The 21,914-nt window shown below is 36.6% G+C and overlaps 2 protein-coding genes across 2 annotated transcripts in view; both read right to left on the bottom strand.

Annotated features, from left to right (window-relative positions):
• The window catches only part of LOC128734306 (proton-coupled amino acid transporter-like protein pathetic), a 41,565-nt gene extending 25,474 nt beyond the window's left edge, over positions 1-16,091 (bottom strand). Inside the window, exon 1 of the mRNA XM_053828427.1 lies at positions 15,618-16,091. The gene's annotated coding sequence lies outside the window, so the exon portion shown is untranslated. The remainder of the gene's footprint in view (positions 1-15,617) is intronic.
• A 4,465-nt stretch (positions 16,092-20,556) lies between these two features.
• LOC128737436 (leucine-rich repeat-containing protein 59) lies at positions 20,557-21,769 on the bottom strand. Its single transcript, XM_053832071.1, has 4 exons — positions 21,583-21,769; positions 21,461-21,520; positions 21,089-21,385; positions 20,557-21,020 (listed from the first exon to the last, which is right to left on the bottom strand). The coding sequence occupies exons 1-4, from the start codon at positions 21,703-21,705 to the stop codon at positions 20,610-20,612; spliced, it is 891 nt and encodes a 296-aa protein (XP_053688046.1). The 5' UTR covers positions 21,706-21,769; the 3' UTR covers positions 20,557-20,609.
• Between the last annotated feature and the right edge of the window lie 145 nt (positions 21,770-21,914).

Below are 21,914 nucleotides of genomic sequence, written 5' to 3'. Positions count from 1 at the left end.
TCAATGCTAAGAAAAAAGACGCTAAGAAATAATGACTACTCTCCCCTATAATAAATTCAAGTTTGTCAGGTGGTTTTTGAGTCGTCGTAAATCTCGTATATGCATAGTATTTTTCGAATAAATTAACAAATATTAAAGTTGTAAAAAAGGTGTATTTTACAGGCCTTACAAGAAAATTGGTGGTTCGTACCCATCTTCATTTCCAGTTTTCATATCGATCGAAATAAATAGTAATGCTCGGATGACGTCATGTCTGATGAGTATGGCAGGGGGTGCAAAACTTCCCAACCACTTTGAAATGATATATTTGTTAACCGTTTTTCTCTTTCAAACGACGTATTGTGTTTTCAATGTTTGAGAGTTGAATAAAAAACTATTATCGATTAAGTCTATACGATATTGCAAGTTCTTCGCAGTAAATCTTTCAATTTTGCAAACTTTTACACAAAAAACTAGTTTCCTTAAAGGGCTATTGAGGCAAACATTCCTATGGAGCACTATCCGAGTATCAATTTGTGACAGTTTCATCACATACTTTTCTTACAACGTTTTTAGCATATGAAATTGATCATAAAACCGCAAAGAGAACGTACTAAAACCAAAACAGCAATTTTTCCAATGATTTTCACTATTTGACGAGTAGTCACAGAGTGGCATAAAAACATTTACCTAATGAAGAATCATCATATGAAGGGCAAACATTTAAAATCAAGCTGCGAGTGCACTCGCAATTATTTAGTAAAACCAATTACCCGAGTAACAATTTTATTGCACACCTATTTGGCTCTAGGGACCAAAATTGGTCATAAAAATCACTATAAAATTGCAATAAAATGTAGTATACAACAATCGTTATCATAATCAGCTGAATCTTTGCTTGTGTTCTTCTAATGTCATCTCCATTACAGAAGAACTGGAACTACTTTGTGTCTTCGTTTATTTCTTTCACTAAATAGAAGGGCTCAAGACTTTCGCAATACCGCTTGACTTGTTAAGCCCTAGATCGATACTCGCTAACTAAGCTAACACACTCAGCCAGCTACACAGACATAGTAGTAAACGTCCGCTCCCGTTTTATCGCCTGGTGTCTATTCTTGTGCGGACTGTTGAAATCAATTGGAAGCGAATTATGACATACCGTCGACTAGACACTAATTTATTTCGACGATCGCTACAAAGGAATCCGGCCGCGCGACTCAGCCAGCGGCTCATGACAAATTGTGACAATAGACTTTTGACCTAGTGGATTCGGAATTTGTCTCGCAATTCCGTTCGATCACGTGCCTGCTCATTGATTATTCATTTTCACAATTTAGAAGCGAGAGTTTGCCGCTGTGCCGCTGTGGTTCAGCTACAGCGAAATTCTTTGCAAACGAACGATATTTGTATACTTGAAGTGCCGCTTTGACCTTTCGGTTTCGCTACTATCAACAACGAGTGCGTCACATTGTAAAGTCTAGAAAAATTTTACTTTATTTTTGGAAAAACCAATACGACTGCAGCGATCTGTCTATCAAATCTATTTTAACTGGCCTCTGGACGTCACGAGGAGGCAAAGAAATGTCGTTTACACTTGCGTCGAACAATGCTCCGTTTAAAAAGTGGTAAGAATAAACAACGGTTTTAGTTTTAGTCCAACCCGTTTGTAGCGAACGAATTCAAAAGGACTGTTATCACCGTCGAACCGGAATCGGACACATCTAAGCTCTAAGCTGATAAGAACAAACCGAAGGCATCACCTTCGGGGTGCAACTTGTTGACTCTGTGACACGTGGATCGGTCCGTTCTGTTGACGGAAGCAAAACACGTACTTTGATCATCCCGTTCCATCGAGTCATTTGTTGAAAGTGATCGCCATTTTTAGTATTGATATTCCTCCTTAACAGCTCATTTGAATTTTCATTTTATTGTTCACGTGCATTGCAGTCGCTCTCCAGCACAGCTAGACACAATTTGTTTATTCAGTTTTTCCAAAGCTTACCGGTGCAATATTAAACCTCCCAGCAGCGAGCGTTCAATGTGAAGCAGGGCTAAAGTTTAGCACTCAGACGTAATATGATAGCGAAGAATGTACTTATCGTGCAACTCCTCGTGACGATTGCGCCAACTGAACCGCAAAACTCGTTTTGTCGCTTGTCGTCCGTTCTGGAAAACCGAGTGTGTGGTGCTATCTAAGTCTCTCTAGGCGATACGATAAGTTTGTTGTCGTTGTCGTACTGATTAAAAGTTAGTAGTACGCGTAACAACCGTTTTATCATCGTAATGATAATTGCGACGGAAATTGAGACACAATTTAGTTTTTTCCCGCTAATTGATTGGTTTTTATCACATTTTGGTGTCACAGTCTCTCAGATTCTTTAGCACACTTTGTCCGAAGTCTAGGTGTGAATCATGGTACCATTATAAGCATTTTTTTCTGGCAGGACAGCGTTGCATCACTGCTGTTTTCCGTTGCTAACTGATCATTATATTGCTGACAGATAGAATTTTATGCTTCCGTATGTGAAATGTTTCCTGCCTGTCAGCCAATGTAGTGCACACCCAGCAGCTGGAATGACGATTTAATAATTGCGCTAAATGTTTCCCCCTATTAACTGTTCACCCCACGCTGCTGGAATTCCCTCGAAAATTTGCAGTGATAAGAGCAATATCAATTCTTGTATTACAACAAACCTGCCACACAACAGATTGTTTAAAAATGTGTGGGTGACAAGCATCTTAAAGTAAACTTTTTTTTGCACGCAAAAGTATTCTCCTGTGGGATCCGTGACCTAAATTATGTTATTAATAATAGTATCAGAAACAAACACTTCATCGGAAGCTGTCACGTTTTTTCGCGCCTATCTTTGGCTTTCTTACGGATGCAAAAATCCGCTTCTATGTTGAGCATTGTTTTGCGGTTTCCTTCATCTGGAAACAGGATTGATCGATAATGTGCCAAAGCAGCTTTTTAAAAACTGGTTTAAACTATCTTATTTGTAAGCCACAGCCTGACTTTGATCGCCATGACCGCCAATTTGTTAATAGTGATAGCGGTCAAGGTCGGACCGCCAATTTGAGATAGATAAACCGGCCTTTTTCTTATGGTGTCGAGCAATGTCATAAAAATAGTGATTTCATTGCGTCTCTACTCGACTACACCCTCGAGTAGGTTAAAAAATCATGTTTCAAAATTAAAAATGTTCAATTTGCTATTTGCTCCAAAAATCATGGAAAGTGTTCAGCGACGAAACTCATTTCCGATTGATCAAATACGACAGCAAACGAAATTGTCGCATTTGGTGTGATGAGTTGTCACAGACAATAGAAGAACGGCCATTGCAGCCACAAAAATTACTGTTTGGTGCGATTTTTGGACCGGCAGCATCATTAGTCCGTATTTTTTCAATGGTTAAGATGGTCACTACGTTGCTATAAACGGAGCAATTGATGATTATGGACTCCTTTTTGATAGAAGTGCAAGCATTGAAACTGGCCGATGTTTGGTTTCAACAAGACGGCACTACTTGTCACACAGCGTGCGAACCAATGGCGCAAAGCTGGCCAAAAGTCAAAAATCCAATTTTAAGCTTTTGCCATCATTCAATTTTTACTATTTTCTGGAATAATTTGGGAGGTTAACCTGAAAATTTTAGCCAGTTTGAAGTTAAAATGAATTTTTGACAAATGTCTGAAGTTGAACATGTTGAAGAATGATATTTTGTTCTGCCATACAAAATGTATGGGAAAGTTAACACCAATATTCAGCGATTAAGAAACTATGTTGGGAAACAACAGAAAACGATCACATTAAATGCATCTTATACGAAATTTTCTCTACTTTTCGAAAAACTAGGTGGCTTTCTGCGCTTTGCTGCGCTAAGGAAGGAATATCGATTTTTTGAGAAGTGATTTCTTCTCGTTATATGAAGGAACGGTATTCTGTTCTATAGAAGGAATAAAATTACTATAAAAAGCATCTTTTCAACACAAAAATCAAAAAGGGTAATGTTAATGTAATTCTGTGTAATTGTGTCTTTTCGGAAAATTTTAGACCCCTACCTTTTTACTTAGCGCTTAGGGCGGCTCTTTCTGAGTTAGAGTGGTCCCAAAAACAATCATTTTTGCCAAATTTTCTTTCTTTAAAAATTCATAACTAGCCAGCCAGCACTAACTCATCTACCAACGTTAGACTCAGTAGTTGGAGAATTGGCGAAAAATGCTTATTTGAATCGATGCATCCCTCATGAACATACACTATTCGCCTGCTCCGCCGAACATGCATCTTTCGGCTTTAAATCCCATCACAAACATAACCTCATCGTGAACATCGGAATTAGTTCAAAAATTGAATATTAAAAATTGAGTGTGGTCGATTTAGCGGGTTTGTAATACTCGGGGTCGACGGAAAGTATTTAAAATTGTTTCATCATGAATTTTATTAGAATTAGTTTAAAGTAGTGTTAGTTACTTTAAAAGCAGCAGAAGGTGTTATTTCGCACATGATTGTGAGGAACGTGCTGCTCGAGCCAAAGATGCTGATACCTGATGTGGCTCATTAGTTATAGGCGAATTGAACCATTCGAATCTCTTTTTTTCTCTTGATAAAACCGTTTGCCGATGCTCGGCGTACATATTCATTTTGCGAAATTTCCAACCTCTGATCAACGTCTTATCAATATATTACAGTAGCAAACAAACATGTGATTTTCAGGACAAAGTTGTATAGCTATATGAATCTGGTCGCGCTTAATCGGATCTTTTCGTATAGAAATACCTATATAAGTGAATCGTTTAAAATTATTCCTCAATGCGAATATCGCCTCCAAAATGGTACGTAAAACCTAGTTTTGCGCATCGAATACGACTTTGTTTGATACATATCGGTACGTCATTTGTAACCTTAAAATACGTAGTAAATTGCCAACTGGCTGTTAAACTGCTGAACCAAACACAGACTAAAGGGTCCCACATGCATTGTTTTTTTTGTGAAAAATTATTGCAATGTTATTATGTTTTGACTAGCTTAAAAGTTTTTTTAAATTTTATGCTACAAAATTGAAATGAGTGGCTTATATTAATTTACTAAAGATTTTTCTGCAATAAAGTTTTTTTTAAGGTTTGTGAACCACCCTAATGCATCATGAAACAATTTTTTTATGCTTTCAAGGGTAAATACAAAATTTGCCATCCCAAAAAACAACAAACAACAATAACGCAAGTAAAAAACGAAGCTATTTTTTTAACTTTTGTGAACCACCCTAATGAGCGACGATTTTTTTTCGATTTTTGATTTCTAATTTGAATTTAATGACCCAAAATTAGTTAAAGATGTTATTTGCATCCGATTTGAAGTAACTTTTGACTTTTCGCCAAGCTTTGTATGGAGGAGCGCCACTGTGCAATGGACCAATCGTGTGGCAAGTTTTGGACTTTTCGTTTCGTTTGATGGTGTGGGATTATGTAAAGTCTCTCTTCTATACGGATGACGTAGAATAACGTTACGTTTTGTCCTTTAAATAATACTGTAGCAGAGGTCAATCCCACTATGGTGGTTAGCATTCACGCCGAGGACCCAGGTTCAAATCCAATCCCACAGATGTCACGAATGACCCAAGCTGTTAGAGTGACTATAATCAAATAAAAAAAAACTCTAGCATGTACCAATTTATTTTATCAAAATACTTTTCCGCTTTCCCGCTTCCGCTTTCCTAAATTTCGATGTTTTCAGTATACACTGTAGTCACTTTTAACGCGGTTTGTTTTATTTCATTTGTTCAAAAACTCAATTCAAATTTGCCGTTTCAGACAAAAAGTAGTATTTGCTGTAAGTCTATTAAAACTAGGTTTTCTAATCTTTCCAACGTTGCGACTCTATATTTTTGGATAAAAATAAAATAGAAAAAATCTGTGCTAAATTTAATAGACTGACAGCTAATAAAAACGAAAATATCGAAATTTTCAGTCAAAAAATCAGAAACAAAAAATTTTCTAAAAATGTATATTTCATGTTGTCAATTTAGAAAATGTTAAAAACCGCATTGTGACCAACATCATCAAAAAACATCGTAATAGAACTAGATCCAAGGCCTTGTGCAACTTTAGACAATACCCTTCATTATCGACTGACCTCGCTGCCGGCTATTAGAGTACAGGACAGTTACGGGGCTGATGCCAACAATCCTATTGACTCTATCTATCAGCACCGCCTAGCCGAGATTCGAACATACGAGGAATGGCTTGTTAGACCAGCATCGTACCTCGAAGCTAACTGGGCGGGTAGAACTAGATCGAAAGGGTTTAAAATTATTTTTCATAAAAAGTAATGCATTAAAACAAGACTTATCGAAAATGCACCAAAAATGGAAGCAGCCTCCCGGAAACTGGTTTGATTTGTAAGCCTGTGACCATGGTGGGCCCGCCACAATTTAGATTGACCGTCAATTTGTTAATTGTTGTAGCGGTCAAGGTAACGGTGCTAATTTGATAGACAAACTGGCGTGGTTGCCTAGTCATTTGACGTTTGTGACGCACGAATTTTTTCAACCAAATGGCGAAAGGTATTGTAAAAATAATAATTTTTTGGTACTTGGCTGCATAATTAGTGCATAGACTTTTAAAAATTAAAGCTCTGCTGAAGAAAATCGCAAAAGGCGTTAATTATATCTAGAAAAAAATTTCCACAAAATTTTCCACGATGTTAGAAAACTCCATATAAAAATCTAAAAGGTATGTTTTTCTCCAAGAACAAAATGTGATTGGTTTTCTATACATTTGGATCCATATACTATTTGGGGTAGTATACTTCATTAAACAACAGCAAAGATTGTTTCCCGCATTCGGCATTGTTCTGCTACAGTGAGCGTTTGACACTGAAATTTTCGTTTGAACGGTTACCTTTCTGGAAACAAGTCTGAATTTAACAAATTTTTAATTACGTGTCAGTCCAACAGATAAAACACGAAATTTTCAGGTATTTGAAAACGTGCTAGGTTTTGACAATTTTTTTGACTGGTTTATTCTCGGTTTTTTCGTTTAGCTGCAAACTATTGAAAACCGCGCTTGCGGTCCTATTTTATTGAACATTAACATTTTATCCAAAGAGTAATGATGGATGGTTTTTTAGGGGTCAGGTTTTCCAACTTATATGTTTATCCCTTTCCGACCGATACGTTTTGTTGAAATTTTGCGGAAAATTGTTAATGTGAAACAACTACTCCTAGAACTTATTTAACTATTGTAATGCGAAGTATGACTATTCAGCTAACATTGTCCACTTGACAAGAAATTTTGGTCAGCATAATTTCTTGTGGACTAGTAAATCCGACACAAAATCAGGTGCTTTAGGTGGGATTATGGGTAAGTGGTAAGATATCGGCCGAAATGCTTGAAAAGGGAACGCAAAATTGGACTTTTGGGCATGCACTGTGTAAACGGACTTTCGCAAGGCAATTAACCGAATCAGCATACCTTTATTACTTTACAAATTGCAAAAATATGGAATGGACCAAAAAGTTCAAAATGGCTTCAGTCATGACGAACAGTTGTTCGCTTTCAAAACGTACTTTTTGACCCTATTTAAATCATATCCAAGTTCCGTCAGGGTTCCTACTTAGGACCTTTTCTTTTTATGTTAGTTACGTGTGAACGATTTTGTCTGTCTGTCTGACCCTTATAGACCCATCGGCGCGAAAATTTGTATGCTGGGGTTTTTGATGCCGGAGAAGGCTCTCATGATGATTAGAGACCTCTCCCTCTTCACCCTCTAAGAGGTAGGGCTCCCATACAAATAAAACACAAATTTCTGCATAACTCGAGAACTAATCAAGCAAATAAAACCAAATGTGGCATGTGGGGGTTTTAGGAGGCAGGATTTTTTTCTATGGTAAATTAGAACCCCTCCCTCCTTTAAGAGAAGGGGTTCCCATACAAATGAAACACAAATTTCTGTATAACTCGAGAACTCATCAAGCAAATGGAACCAAATTTAGCATGTAAGGGTTTTTGGAGACAGGATTTTTTTCTATAATGTTTTGAGACACCTCCCAAGCAACAATGTGAGTTGGGTTTCCGCGAAATGGCGAAATGCATTTCGACGAACCTATAAAAATGAATTTCAGTCTGTTGTCTGTCTATATGATCCTTATAGACTCGGAAACTACTGAACCGATCGGTGCGAAAATTTGTATGCAGGGGCTTTCGAGTCGTGGAAAGTTAAGGCACACAGGACAACTGCGGTGGTAGTGTTACGAGCCTATTGACTCTAACAGTCTCTTCCTGGTCAAAGCGAGTAGTTCCATTTTATACATAGCCTACATTCTTCCTTCATATTGAATTCTGCATTTATCAAGAATGAAGCCTAGGGCACGTTTATAAGGGTGGTACTGGCTCGAGGAGCGTTATGAAGCCTCTTGTCCATGGGGAAATTATAATTTGTTACTGACTATAGAAACGAAATTGGTGATGCAAAGTAGCAAGGAAAAACACATACACACCCTCCCTTTGTGCTCAACTCCATTTTACTGAGGATGAAGCCTCTAGTTATAAAAATGGTACTGGCTCGAAGTGCGTTATGAAACCTCTTGTTCACTCGCAATTTTCGTACTTCCTGACAGTAGAGAGCGAGATTAGTCGAAAAGTAGTAAAAACATGGAGGAGAAATTGGTTAGAATACACCGACATATAAGCAAGGATAATTTGGAATCATTCAATCCATAACGATATAGCTAATAGACAATGCAAATAGCCATACTGCGAAATGCGAAATACAAAAAAATATACCTGGGCAGTATCACAGTAGATCGAAATACTGGTCGCAGTGATACTGTCCATCAAAAAATAGCGATTATCCGGTTATAATAGGTTCTCATTGACCTATTATGACTCGGGTATTCCCAAATGTGGACCAAATGAAGTGAAACTGTGTAATACATTATATTATGGCTTGAATGTGTCAGGAATTTTGACTCGATAATCCGACAGTAAAACTGACGTCAGTGTGAGTTTGAAATGTGGTTTTGTTTACATCCATACGTAAACAACTCCGGAAATGTTTGAAAATATTTGTCGTAAGTACGCAATAACTATGTTTTATACTCGGTAATACTCAATTTCGTCAACAAAATACTTTAAAATTCTTAGTTAGTGTCGAAATAAGCACAACTGCCCATAAATGAAAAATTGGCTAATATGCCATTTTTTCCAAAATTGAGATCATAATATCACATGATAGAATACACTCCAACCAATGTTCCCACGGAAGCCGATTGTAAAAAAATGTATTTTTGGAGGCACAGGACGTGAAACAATTTTGGCTAATATCCAAAATAAATGAGAAATTGGCTAATATCCATAATGGGTTCAAACCGCATGCCCAGCAACCGATGTGTTCTTATTTCGCATTTTTTCATCACACATTAAAACTGATCATGTGGTGTGGTGGTTTCAGACGTAAGGTTAGCAATCGCAAAGTTTTTGGATCGAATCTTGTTATTTTTTCACATTTTATCTTTTTTTTACAATCTAGACGGCAGGATTCGCGGCTTCCATTAATGAGGGCATGGAGTAGCTGCTTCTTCCTTCTGGCTTTAAGCGCTTGAAGCACACGCTTCGTTGGCAACTTCTCCGGGGTGCACGGATTACTTGTTTCGTCGTCCACTTCGTCTTCACTTGTGCTTCCGTACCGTTTTAGGCAGTTCAAAGCCATCATTTTGGAGGCTCACTAACACGGAATAATTCATAATGTATGGACGTTAGCCAAATTTGCTCCCGAATTGTAAACTCTACTTGTGTTTATAAATGAAAAACTGGCTACTGCGTTAAAAACGTCCGGCGGATGGAATTTGGCCACATCTATCGCTGTTTGAACTCAACGGTGTGGCTTCGGCGTGTATGAGGGGTAATATGCACATTAAACAGGCTGCCATTACCGCGTAAAACATCTTTTACAGACAAAAGTAACAAAATTGCATTTTTCTCAAGTTCATGTCGGTGGCATATTAGCCAATTTTTCATTTATGGGCAGACAAGCACATCAGTCTATTGAGAATAGCAATGAAAATATTATAGCCATGGCAAAAGTGAACGTAGTTAGAAGCAGCACCATGTACCATTTCCATTTAGTTAGAGAGAGTGCCATTCTGACTTTAACGGAGACGCCAAACGAAGGTAGTGTTCGATTGAAAGAAGTCAAGTACAATTCGTTTTAGTTCTGAATTTTCCGGATTAGCGAGATCCGGACTATCGAGTCGTCGGATTATTGGGTGTCGGATTAGCGGGGGGATACTGTATATACCATTTTACATTTCAGGTAATATTCCGTCACAAAATGTAAACTTTTTTATGCGTTTTGGAGACAAAGTTTTTTCGCCTTTTTTCAATTTTTTTCCGCCCTTTATCACAACTTTACACTGTTGAAAATACAGATGAAATGACAAAAACTGACAGATTATCTCACACACACATTAGATTGATGTCTTATCTTTCTTGTAGTGATATATTAACAACAATAATAACTATTGAAATTCAGCAGGAAACAGGTTTTGAAGACGGGGTATGATATATCATACGCTAGAACATAATTCACGGTTTCCCCAGCTTGGGTAAAGAGGAACGATTTACGAATTCAGTAAGCGTTGTGTCAACACTGGCGTGCCCAGGCTGGGAACGAAAAAAACGAGAATTTAAAAGTAGAAAACAAGGAGACAGGATGGAGGAAAAACGGAAGAAAAATAAGAATGGAAAGAGGAACTCTAAAAAAATAAGGGTAAACTGGACAGAAAAAGAGAAACAATCAGATAAAGAAAGAGAAGAAGTAAACGGAATAAAAAAGAGAAAAAGAAACGGAGAAAATATGGGACCAGCAGAATAGAGAAATAACAATCAATGAGGAAAAATTGGACAGAAAAAATGGGAAGAAAAAATGTAAATAGAAGAAAAGGGATAAAACAGAAAAGAAAAACAACGTGACAGAAACGAAAGAAAAGCAGGACATAATTAGAGGAAGAATGGAACAGACGAACGAAAAAAAAACGAAAAACTGGATAGAAAAAATGTTAAAAAACGACAACGAAAACCGGGACCGAAAACATGTCGAAAGAAAACAGAAAATGACAAAAAATGAAACAGGAATAGAGGAAAAATCCCAACCAACAATTTGAGTTTTATTTATGACCAAAATTGGTTTTGAAGACCACCGTAAGAGTATAATAAAACTCAAATAGTAACTTGGGATGGGTCTGAAAACGATGGAAACTGGAAGAAAAAAGACGAATAAAAGACTGTGGAAAAGGGCGAAAAATGGAACAGGAAAAGAAGAGAAAAGGGCCAAAGAAAGAGGAACAAGCTGGTAGAAAATTATTAGATGGTTTTGAATGCTCAACTGTAGTGACATATCATATCATGTACGGCTTTTACACACAATGATGTGTTCGAAAAACTATGTTGTAGCGTTATTTAAGAAATGTTGAAGATTTTCAAAATGTTATCTCTCTCTAAACAATTTTTTTTGCCCCCCAATCTTTAAAACCAATTTTGAAGGGCGGGGAGACAAAAACTTTGAAAATAATTTGCAATGGCCTAACGCGAGAGAAAAAAAAACAACAGAAAGCAGAAACGAGGAAAACGGGAAAAAGGGGTCAAACGGAATATAAAAGAAGAAATATGGGACTGGACAGAAAAAGAAGAAAACGGAAGAGAAAAAGACGAAAACCGAAAAGGAAAGGAAAAAAGAAACAGAAAAGCAGATAGAAAATACATAAAAGGCGGAAAACGAAGCATCGAAGAGGAAAATAGAACAAATGAAGACGAAAAACGAGAACAAATAAAGATAAAGAGTTGGAAAAATATAAAAACTGGAAACGAAAATAGAGCGAAAAGTAAGAAGAAAAGACTGAAAATGAGAGAGAAAATAAAAAAGCTGAGGAGAAACAGGACTGATATAAGAAAAACTGTAACAGAATCCTACGATTACTTCGTTTTTTCGAAAGCTCGGATGCCCCACCTATTGTTTTCGTCTGGGCACGCTAGTGTGCTTCAATGACCATTCCTTACCAATTTTCCTCTCTTCCCCCTTCACATCTTGTCCCACTCTGTTTGGATACTTTTGATTTCATTACTTTCTTCTACCGTTCTCTCCGTCTATTGGTAAGATTAAATTCGAAAGGGATTGGAAAGGAAAATTAATTAACGCCTGACCCCATTATAAAGGTTGAGACAACAGAACGTGGTCTGAAAAACTTGCTCGATTCCGTAATTTCGTCTCCATTAACTCACTTGGTAAAAACTTTCACCCCTTTTTTTGTTTTATCCCTTTCAAAGTAGCCTTATTATTATAGATAAGGACCTATAAACCAAGTAAGTTAAAAAATCATAGAATCACAGTTCTAATCTTCTCAAACTAAAAAAATATTTTTTTCAGGCCCCGATACATCGAACATCACTGATAAAGCTGGAGACCGCCTACAGACTGCTGGTAGTAAAATTCAAGGAAGATCTATTGTAATGCAACAATGCACAGCATGTGTACCCCCCGTCTAACATCAAAAATATGTGGCGCATTTTTTACGGTTCTCGCCGAAACGGTGTATAGAATAAAATTCGTTAGCGGAACTTTTCTTAGATTGGGAAAACATCATTGAGCCGTTACATAACAAACTTTTGGAAGCTTTATTTAACTCGATTGTGAGATAGATTTAGAAAAATTACCAACTTCAATGTCGGACTTTGGGTGATAAATAAACGAAAGTAAGATGGAGCCTGTTCAAATTTGCCGAGTTCAGCAGAATCGGTTTTTGGAGCTTTTCTTCGTAGCACTGTAGATCATGACAACTATGAAAGTAAATTATTGTATTATTTTTATTTATTTCTGATGATGACTGAACAGCAAAAACCAGTAAGCCGAAACGTAAAAGCGAAATTAGAAGTGTTTCATATTCACCAAAAATTATTAGCTGAATGTAAATTCTGTGGAATAAAAACAGAATATCAAGTTCTGAAACCGGAATGTAGCATTGATTTGCTTTTTGCTTGTAAAAAATAAACCATGGATGTGCAACTATAACTGTCAGTAGCTACTGATAGTTATCAATTGGTAAACAATAACAGTAAGGTGTTATTGATAGTATGTAAAACTATCTGCCACGACCGACAGTTATTAGCAAAACAATGATTTAATCACAATTCATGTCCCCAATGTAGCATATAGCTCTAAAAAGGCGTCGTCGCGGTTAGAAAGCACCATTTAGTGTTTTAACATGCAAATTGATTTTCTATTTCTCATCTGTTGCTTTTGTGAAGATAAAAACCGGAGCATTCAGACGATAACCACCTGATAAAGCATAAAGCGCATCATTCCTAGAGATTGGTTAAACCGTACCAGCACAGAAACAGCATAATAAGATGATGAACAGAACATTTCTTAGCATGTGAAAATAAATTGATTTTCAGTTAGACGTCGAAATAAAAATCAGTCTTTTGAAGAAGTCAGTCATATTTAAGGTTATTTAAGGTCCTTGCAGGTTTGCAAAAAAATTTCTGGGTGAAGAGTTATGAATTTTTAAATAGGTGATATCCGAGAAAATCGGAAAATTTAATCTTTAGGCATTATTTTAAAATTTAAACAATTATTTTAAATTCCCCTTTCCAACGCGAAATGTACTTAATAGTTTTTGTTTTAAAAATGTTTTCAACTATAATTTTTTTTGGCAAATTTTGTAAAGTTCTGAATTAAATTTTCAAATTAAGCTAACGTACTTCAAACAATTTTTTTAAATCGTGTTTATTCATAATTTTGTCTCTTGTGTCTCTTATTGTGTAATAGTAATACAGTTAAACATGTGATCCATTGAATCAATCAAAATTGCAAGGAGTAACTATATAAATTTAATAGGAAGGAAGCTTATCTAAGCCAACAGAATTTCACGTAATTTCATCGACACGAAACGAAGATTATCAGCAAAATCTTGTTCGGGTTCGTGATGATTGAAGCGTTTCAAGGGAAACATTTCTATGACAGTTTCATAATCAGAATCAGTTTTATTTGTGTCGCCTTGACTAATCTAATTCGAATAATTTTGTTCAAAAGTCTTTAGAAGATGTGTTGTGCAATGGTCAATTCTGGATGTAGAAGTTCTTCCGAGTCACTGACCTTGCTTCACAGCAAAGAAATGAATTTCAGGCGCGAAAAATTAAAACCACCTTGCTGCGAGGTTTGCATCGACTTTTTTCTTTTACCAATATGGTATAAATTCTAATCGGTGACCTTCTCGTCGCTGCTGTGAAAAGTATTACTAGTTATCAGCATGACGCAGCAAAGTTCACTTTTGTTATTAAAGTTTGTACCTATTGCCATTGTGTATGGAAATCGTGCTCTTGATAATCTGAGATTCGCTTAGATTCAAATTGTTACCAGCCTTTGAAATTTTAAATTTAAATGAAATGCTTACGGTTCAACTTTCACTATAAGAACATTATGAAACGTGGGTAGAACTAAATCTAAGTCCACTTTAGGTCTTTTGTTATGTTTAATCGAAAGCAAAATAAAAATATTTGAACTTTCCTTCAACTTCAATTAATGAAACACTGAACGATAAAACAAAAGTTTGGGTTTAAGAAAGTAGCAATTATAGAGTTCAGTTGCATCACTTTTTTGCTGAATACATTACAACATGTCTCCAATATCCTGCTAACTAACATTAGTCAACCGATTGATTTTTCTTTTTCAAACAATCACCGTGACGTAGCACATTTTTCGTTTATCATGATTAGAATGCAATCTATTTTTAGAAATTTGTCTTATGTAAACTAGACACAACACACCTGAGCCGCTGCAAACAGTGACGAAAGATTGAAATGCCAATCAAGAATCGAACTGAAGCATGCATGTTGCATGCAAATGCCTAACCGCGAAGCATAACATTACTCGACCGAAATAGTTTAACGAACTTGATTTACCACTTTTTAGCACTTTATTGCATCAAGTTTTAGGCACGTTTAAATTTTTCTAATTTTTTCGATTTAATTGCAGCAAATAAAAATAAAAATTCAAATAATAGTTTCAACATTAATTGATTTTTTTTTTCTTTCATGAGTACGAGCAGTTTTCAGAAACTGTAACTCTAGAGTTCAATTGCATCATTCCACTCGAGCAATTTAGAAAACCGCATGCGGGGATATCAAATTTCCGCTAACGTTAGTTTTCCAACTGGACTGGTTGCATCATTTGTCCTATTTTGCTAACCAAAAACCGTCTAACTGTGAATCGCGCTTAAGTTTTGGCTCTTTTTTCCCATTTACTGCCGTAATATCAAGCAACAAACCAAATTCGATTAGTTTGATTTTATGCTCTTCTGTTTTTCGCTAAAAAACTATCAATGTAATCACTTTCTTCGTACCGCTATGCATCGTGTACTTATACGTGGGAATTCTCTCATTTTTTATGTAGTAGTGCTGCCACCAGAGTTTCTGCTCTGTTCGTTCTACTCATGAAAACCTTTCATTTTCACCGAAAACACGTGGCTTCCTATTATGCCTATATTAAGCCAATGTGCATCGGCTCTTGTCGATGCTGTCAATGTTGGACACATTCTCGTAACCACTTTCTGTACCTAGAAGGAAGTATGCTTGTCTGATAAACTTACCCGTTTGAATGGTCCTTTTTTTGCTCGACACTCACTGAACTTTGGTAGGAAAACTGATGAAATTTTTTTTCTCAGAGACACCGATATGCGTTTTGTTTCTGTTAGGAGGAAAGCATAAACTTTGCAGGTAACATTTGTCAAGCAAAGACACCTATCGCTAAACTAATTAGTGACGGACTGGATTAACCGCTTGCATCACACTCGGGGTGCAATTTTTCTAGACCAGTGTTAAAGGAGGCTTGTAACCGATTGAAGTCCAGCGAACAACTGAACCTACAATTAGCACTTTCAAATGTGAAATCTATGAACTAGACATTCATCACTTTTTCGCCGACACTCGGGACCGGCTTAGTATGGGTGGATAGGAAACATTAATGGTGGCGCTCTCACAACTTTTCGAAATAGTTTTTTATGGTTTTCTGCGTATTTCTTCCCGCAACACTATGACCCATTTTTTTCTGTCGAAAATAGATAACGTATGAATGAAGGTTCGACTGTTGCTTTGCATTGCAAGAAGCGACTACTGGTGCGCAGGCCGTGTTGGCGTGAACCGAATACGGTATATCATTCATCTGTAATGTTTGTACTTTTCGCTCACCTGAAAGCCTCTGTATGAGTGCTGAGAACATGTTCTCTCAGTGCCGGGTAGCTGCCACGCTCTGTCGGGTCGGGTGGTTGGTGGTATTTGTTTTCTTTCCACCACATGCAAGCAACCCTAGGGGTGCCACAAAGGCATGATGCTTCGATACTTTGTTTGTACATACTTTTCCGATAAGATAAAATCTTTTACGGAAGTGTGTTTTTTCATTTGAGTTCTAACTTGAGAATGATTAGTTAAAACTAGAGACGACTAACGGGCTTGTTTTTTTAGATACGACTGTCAAGTTTAAGGGAAAAGTTAGAATACCACTTTTTTCTCATTGGCTGTATCAAAGTACCCTTCAAAGTAATCATGATCAGAACACCAAAAACTAAGAAAAAACGTTTCGGACGGGCAAAGCTGTTCTTCAAGCCAAATGCCCTTTTTTTAATTTTAGCGAAATCCGCTTCTCACTTCTCATTACTCCCCAGTTTTTACTCACTTCTCACTGCTGATTTTCCACCACTCATTTCTCATTTCTCCATACTCACTTCTCACTATTTTAGTTCTTATTGCCCACCAGTTACTACTCACTTCTCACTGCTCCCTTCTCATCCATTTCTCACTTCACATTACTCAACTTCTTATCATTCACTAATCATTACTCACTTCTCGTGTAATAAGAAGTGACTAACGAGAAGTGAGACGTAAGAAGTCATCAGTGGTTAGTCACTAAGTAAGAGGTAAGAAGATGAGTTATGTAAAGTGAAGTGAGAAGTAATAATAGTGAGCAATACGAATTAAGTAGCTTCATAAACCTCAACTTCTTTCAGTTACAAAACATACGAGTACGCTACAGACAAGTGAATAATATCCCAAAAAGCATAGCTTTTTTCTTTGAGATCTTATATGAAAGTTTCTTATAGAGTTCTTCTTTGAGAAATTAACAAACAGAATAATAAAGACGATTTTCTATTCATATAGGCATGATTCACGTTAGTGCTGCTATGCTGTCAATTCTAACTTGCATTTCTCACTCTTCGCCATTCTATGCGTTGATGGCATGATGTTCTTCACTATCAATCTTTGGCTGAGAAGGGTGAAGTATTTTCAATTCTATTTCTTCGCACATTTCAACAGCTCCTAATAAGATTCATGTGGTATGACAGAACTTCGCTATTGTCAAGCGAATAAGGTTGATCGTCATAACCTCTTAGCTGCAATCCTTGTCTAATTTTGGTAATGAAAAGGTGGCCAAAATACGCAGAATAGACGATGAAGAGCCGGGGTAAAGACAACCAAAGTTGCGATGGAAAGATGACAAAAAAGTGATGAAAGGATAGTGAAAATACAATGACAAGTTGACGAAAATACAGCGGAATACGTCGGAATCAACGTAAAAATATGATGAAAAGACGGCGCTAAAACATCAGCAAAATCACGGCAAAAAACGACTAAAAGCTATTTAAAAAGCGTCAAAAGGATAAGAGATACACAACAGCAAGCAGAGGAAAAAATGACAACAACGTAGTAAAAAGATAACACTTTCGTTGTACAGAACGACGAAATAATGGGAAAAAAGTGACGAAAAGACGAAACAACGACAAAAGCGATAAAAAGATGGTAAAAAACAAAGAAAAGACGACGAAAACACGCTAAAATTGTAACAAAAAAACGGCAAAAATTCGCCGAAAAAACGACAAAAAATGCCAATAGCAGGCGTCAAAAAACGACGAACGGTCGACAAAATTACGATGAAAATATGCCAAAAAGACGATGAAAAGATAACAAAACCTCGACGGTGAGATGATAAAAAGACGATAAATACGACGAAAAACAGAAAAAAACCTTTTGTCGTCATCGCAACAAACAACAAAACAAAATCAGTTGCAAAAAAAGAGGAGTAACAGACGACGAAAATACAACGAAAGCCGAACCAAAATACGACTAAAAATGACAATAAGACGATGAATACGAACGAAAGAAGTCGACAAAAAGGCAGTAAAATAAGACGAAATACGACAAAAATACGATGAGAAACCGCCGAGACAACGCCAAATGGATCAAAAACGTCAAAACAGACGATAAAATTTGATAACAAATCGCTAAAAGAGACAAAGAAACGGTGTAAAGTTGGCGAAAATATAATGAAAAAACGACCAAAAACACGCCAAAAATGACAAATACAACAGACAGACGACAAAAAGATGTCGAATACGAAAAAAGGTAATAAAAATGTAACAAAAAGGCTTCGAAAAGACAACAATAAGATGACGGGAGGATGCCAAAACAGCGACAAAAAGAAGATTACAAGATTAAAGAAAACAAAAAACACGACCAAAAGACGTTGAAGTGTGTCAAAAAGGACGAACAGGCGATGGAAGTAACATGAAAATACAATGAAGACGACGAAAGACGCCAAAAACAGCGACAAAAAGATGAAAAAAATGACAAAAAAAAGCCGTCGAAAAACCAATAAAAACAAACAAGGCAAAAAAAACGATAAAAAATTATTTAAAAAGCGTCAAAATATTGAAAAACGACAATCAATATGGAATGAAAGTACGACAGTAAAAAAATATTTTGGTTGCCCCAGAAGGCCACTGCGATAGTCTTAAAGATCGTCTTTTATGCAAGTTTTGGTTGTCTTGACAACAAATGAGGAAAGACGCTAAAAAGGTGTTGACAAGATAACAAAAGTGGCGAAACGACATAAAACCACGACGAAAAGACAAAAAAATAACGAAAAAACCACGAAAGACGATGAAAAGATGACAAAAAAACGAAGAAAATACGCCAAAAAAGTAACAGAAAGGACGACAAAAACGGCAAAAATTCGCGCGAAAAAATGCCAAACGCGGGGGTCAAAAAACGACGAACTGTCAACAAAAATACGATGATCGACAAAAAGACTATGGAAAGGTAACAAAAATTCGACGATGAGATGACAAAAGGCGACAAATACACAGCAAACAGGCAACAAAAAGACAATAAAAGAACGGTAAAAAGACCGAATCGTCTTACGATAAAATAAAACCGCCGAAAAAACACCAGAAAAGACGATAAAATATGACAGCAAATCGCTGAAAAGAGACAAAGGAACTGTGGCAAAGGTGGCCAAAATACAATGAAGAAGCAGAGAAAACAGAGACTACAAAAAGATGTCGAATACAAGATCAAAAGATCAAAAAGATAGCAATAAGGTGACGAAAAGATACCAAAACAGCGACAAAGAACATGACTAAAAACAAAAAAAAAACAAAAGACCCGACGAAAAGGCGTTTAAATGTGTCAAAAATGACGAACAGACGATGGAAATAACATGAAAATACAATGAAGGCGACGAAAAGACGCCATAACAGTGACAAAAAAGACGAAAAACCAATAAATCATCATGGCAGAAATACGATAGAAAATTATTCAAAACGCTTCAAAAAGACGACAAAATAATGAAAAAAAGACGATAAATATAGAATAGACAACGGAAAGACAGTAAAAAAAATAATTTTAGTAGCCCCAGAAGGGCTTTAGGTTTAAAGGCCACTGCGACAGTCTTAAAGATCGTCTTTTGTGGAAGTTTTGGTTATCTTGACAACAAACGAGGAAAGATGCCATAAAAAGGTGATTATAAGACAACTAAAGCGAAAAAAAACGATGAAAAGACGGCAAAATAAATGGAAAAAATCGACAAAATTACGATGCCAAAATGAAGGTGCCAAAACAATAACAAAAAAGACGACAAAAACGATTAAAAGCCGTTGAAACAAGTGACAAAAAATGCAAAAATGGGAGTCAACAAACGATGAACACGTCGAAAAAGTACAAGAGGTAACAAAAATAATGTCATAAGAACAACGAAAAGACGGGCCGAAGAGGCGGTGAAAAGATAGTGAAAATATGACGAAAAAATGCTGACAAGTAGGCGAAAAGCTGATGAAAATAAAAGACGAAAAACGAAAAAACTAAGACGAAAAGACGTCGAAAAAACGACAAAGAAGTGACAAAAAATATCAAGAAAGACCAAAATAGACACCAAATGAGGACGCCAAGAGACGTCATCAAGAGTAACCAAAAATGCAACAAAAGACACTAACAACAACAGATAACAACAAATCACTGGAAAGAGACAAACCACGAAATTAAAAAGAACGTACCACTGAACCACCACCAAATCGAAAAATCACGCGAAGGAAAATGAAAGATGAAAGGCGAATGATGAAAGACCAATAACGAAAGTCAAGAGTAAATGTACTTGACTAATTTAAGTCATATCTCAAATCTATCATGAAACGATTTAATTCCTAAAATTTCCTTATTTCGTTCAGATAACAATACCTGCTGTAAAAGTGAAAGTGTAAATTGTGTTATACGTTTATTGTTTTCAATGCAGCTTATTGTACAGTTGCTGTGAATCATTTCACAAACTCTTCCTTGATCTCTGCGTACGCGCCTTCCGTACTTTGGTAATATTCTAAAATTTGTTCATAGTTCAGAATACAAAGTAGACCCACAACAATCGCAATAACGGGCAGAACTATCCAGCAATTTTTATTGCTCTTCTGAATGCTTTCTGCCTTTTTCCGCTTGTTTTGCTTCTTACTTCCACCCTGGGCTGCTGCAGCGTTGACTCCGTTCTTATCAGTTTTTTCTTTGTCATTAGCGTTGCTCTTGGATTTGTTATTTTTGCTCTTCGATTTTTTGTTTGCATTCCCCTTCTCGCCACTTGGATTGGACTCCGAGACTGCATCCTGCTGCGAACGAGCCTCTTGTTCCTTTTGTTCGAGCTCTCGCTTCTCTCGGTCCTTCTTTCTTTCTTCGATAACCTATCAAGCGAAAAAGCAAACTTATCATGCACACCAATTTAACAGAAATCGAACGCTTTGAGACTAACCTGCTGTTCAATGTCGGCCATAAAAGCAACCGCCTTACGAGCGGCGTCGATGCAATCCTTCTGATCGGTGCATGTTCCAATAATCTTCTTAAATGCCGGATTCAGCGGGTTATTTTTCAAGTCCAGATACTTCAGCTTCTTCAAGCGACCGAAACTAAGCGGCAAACGTTCCAGTTGATTGTTGTATAAATCTAAGTGTCTGAGATTAACCAGATTGCCGAAGTCATCCGTTATTAGTCGGATTCGATTTTTACTTAAATCCAGTCTTGTCAACTGCACCAGCGAAGTGAAATCTTTCTGCAATTTATATTACAGTAAAATGGATTTTAATGGAATTCAAAGCTTCTAAATTAAGTTCGTTCCTTCACTTACATTAATAACTGTGATTATGTTGTTAGATAAATCCAATATCGTTGCGCGTTTCAATGTTTTCTGCAAAAAAAAAACAAAACTGCAATAAGTGAAACAATAACCTAATTTGTATTGGTACTTACAATATCGTCCACCGGGATTACCGAAATGTTCATCAAACTCAAATCCAGCACATTTTCGTTGAGCTTTTCTCGTACGTTAATTTTTTCCTCGTCATTTTTCTTGGACTTGCTTCTTTTGGACATGATTAAACTTTTATTTACGAATATTTTTCGATCGTCTGCAGCTGCTAAACCGGTAACATCTACGTGTATAGATCGACTGTCAGTGGCTGACAGCCTTTATCGCTAGAGTTCTCTTTTGATAGAGGAGCGAACAGAAACAAAAACATAAGATGGAAGGGTGAAGTTACATTGTGAGTAACAAACATTCTTGTAAATTTAAAATTATATTT

The sequence above is a fragment of the Sabethes cyaneus genome, chromosome 2 (assembly GCF_943734655.1).
Source record: "Sabethes cyaneus chromosome 2, idSabCyanKW18_F2, whole genome shotgun sequence".
NCBI lineage: Eukaryota > Metazoa > Arthropoda > Insecta > Diptera > Culicidae > Sabethes > Sabethes cyaneus.
Note: the sequence above shows the minus strand (reverse complement) of the source record. Positions and strands in the feature narration are given on the sequence as shown.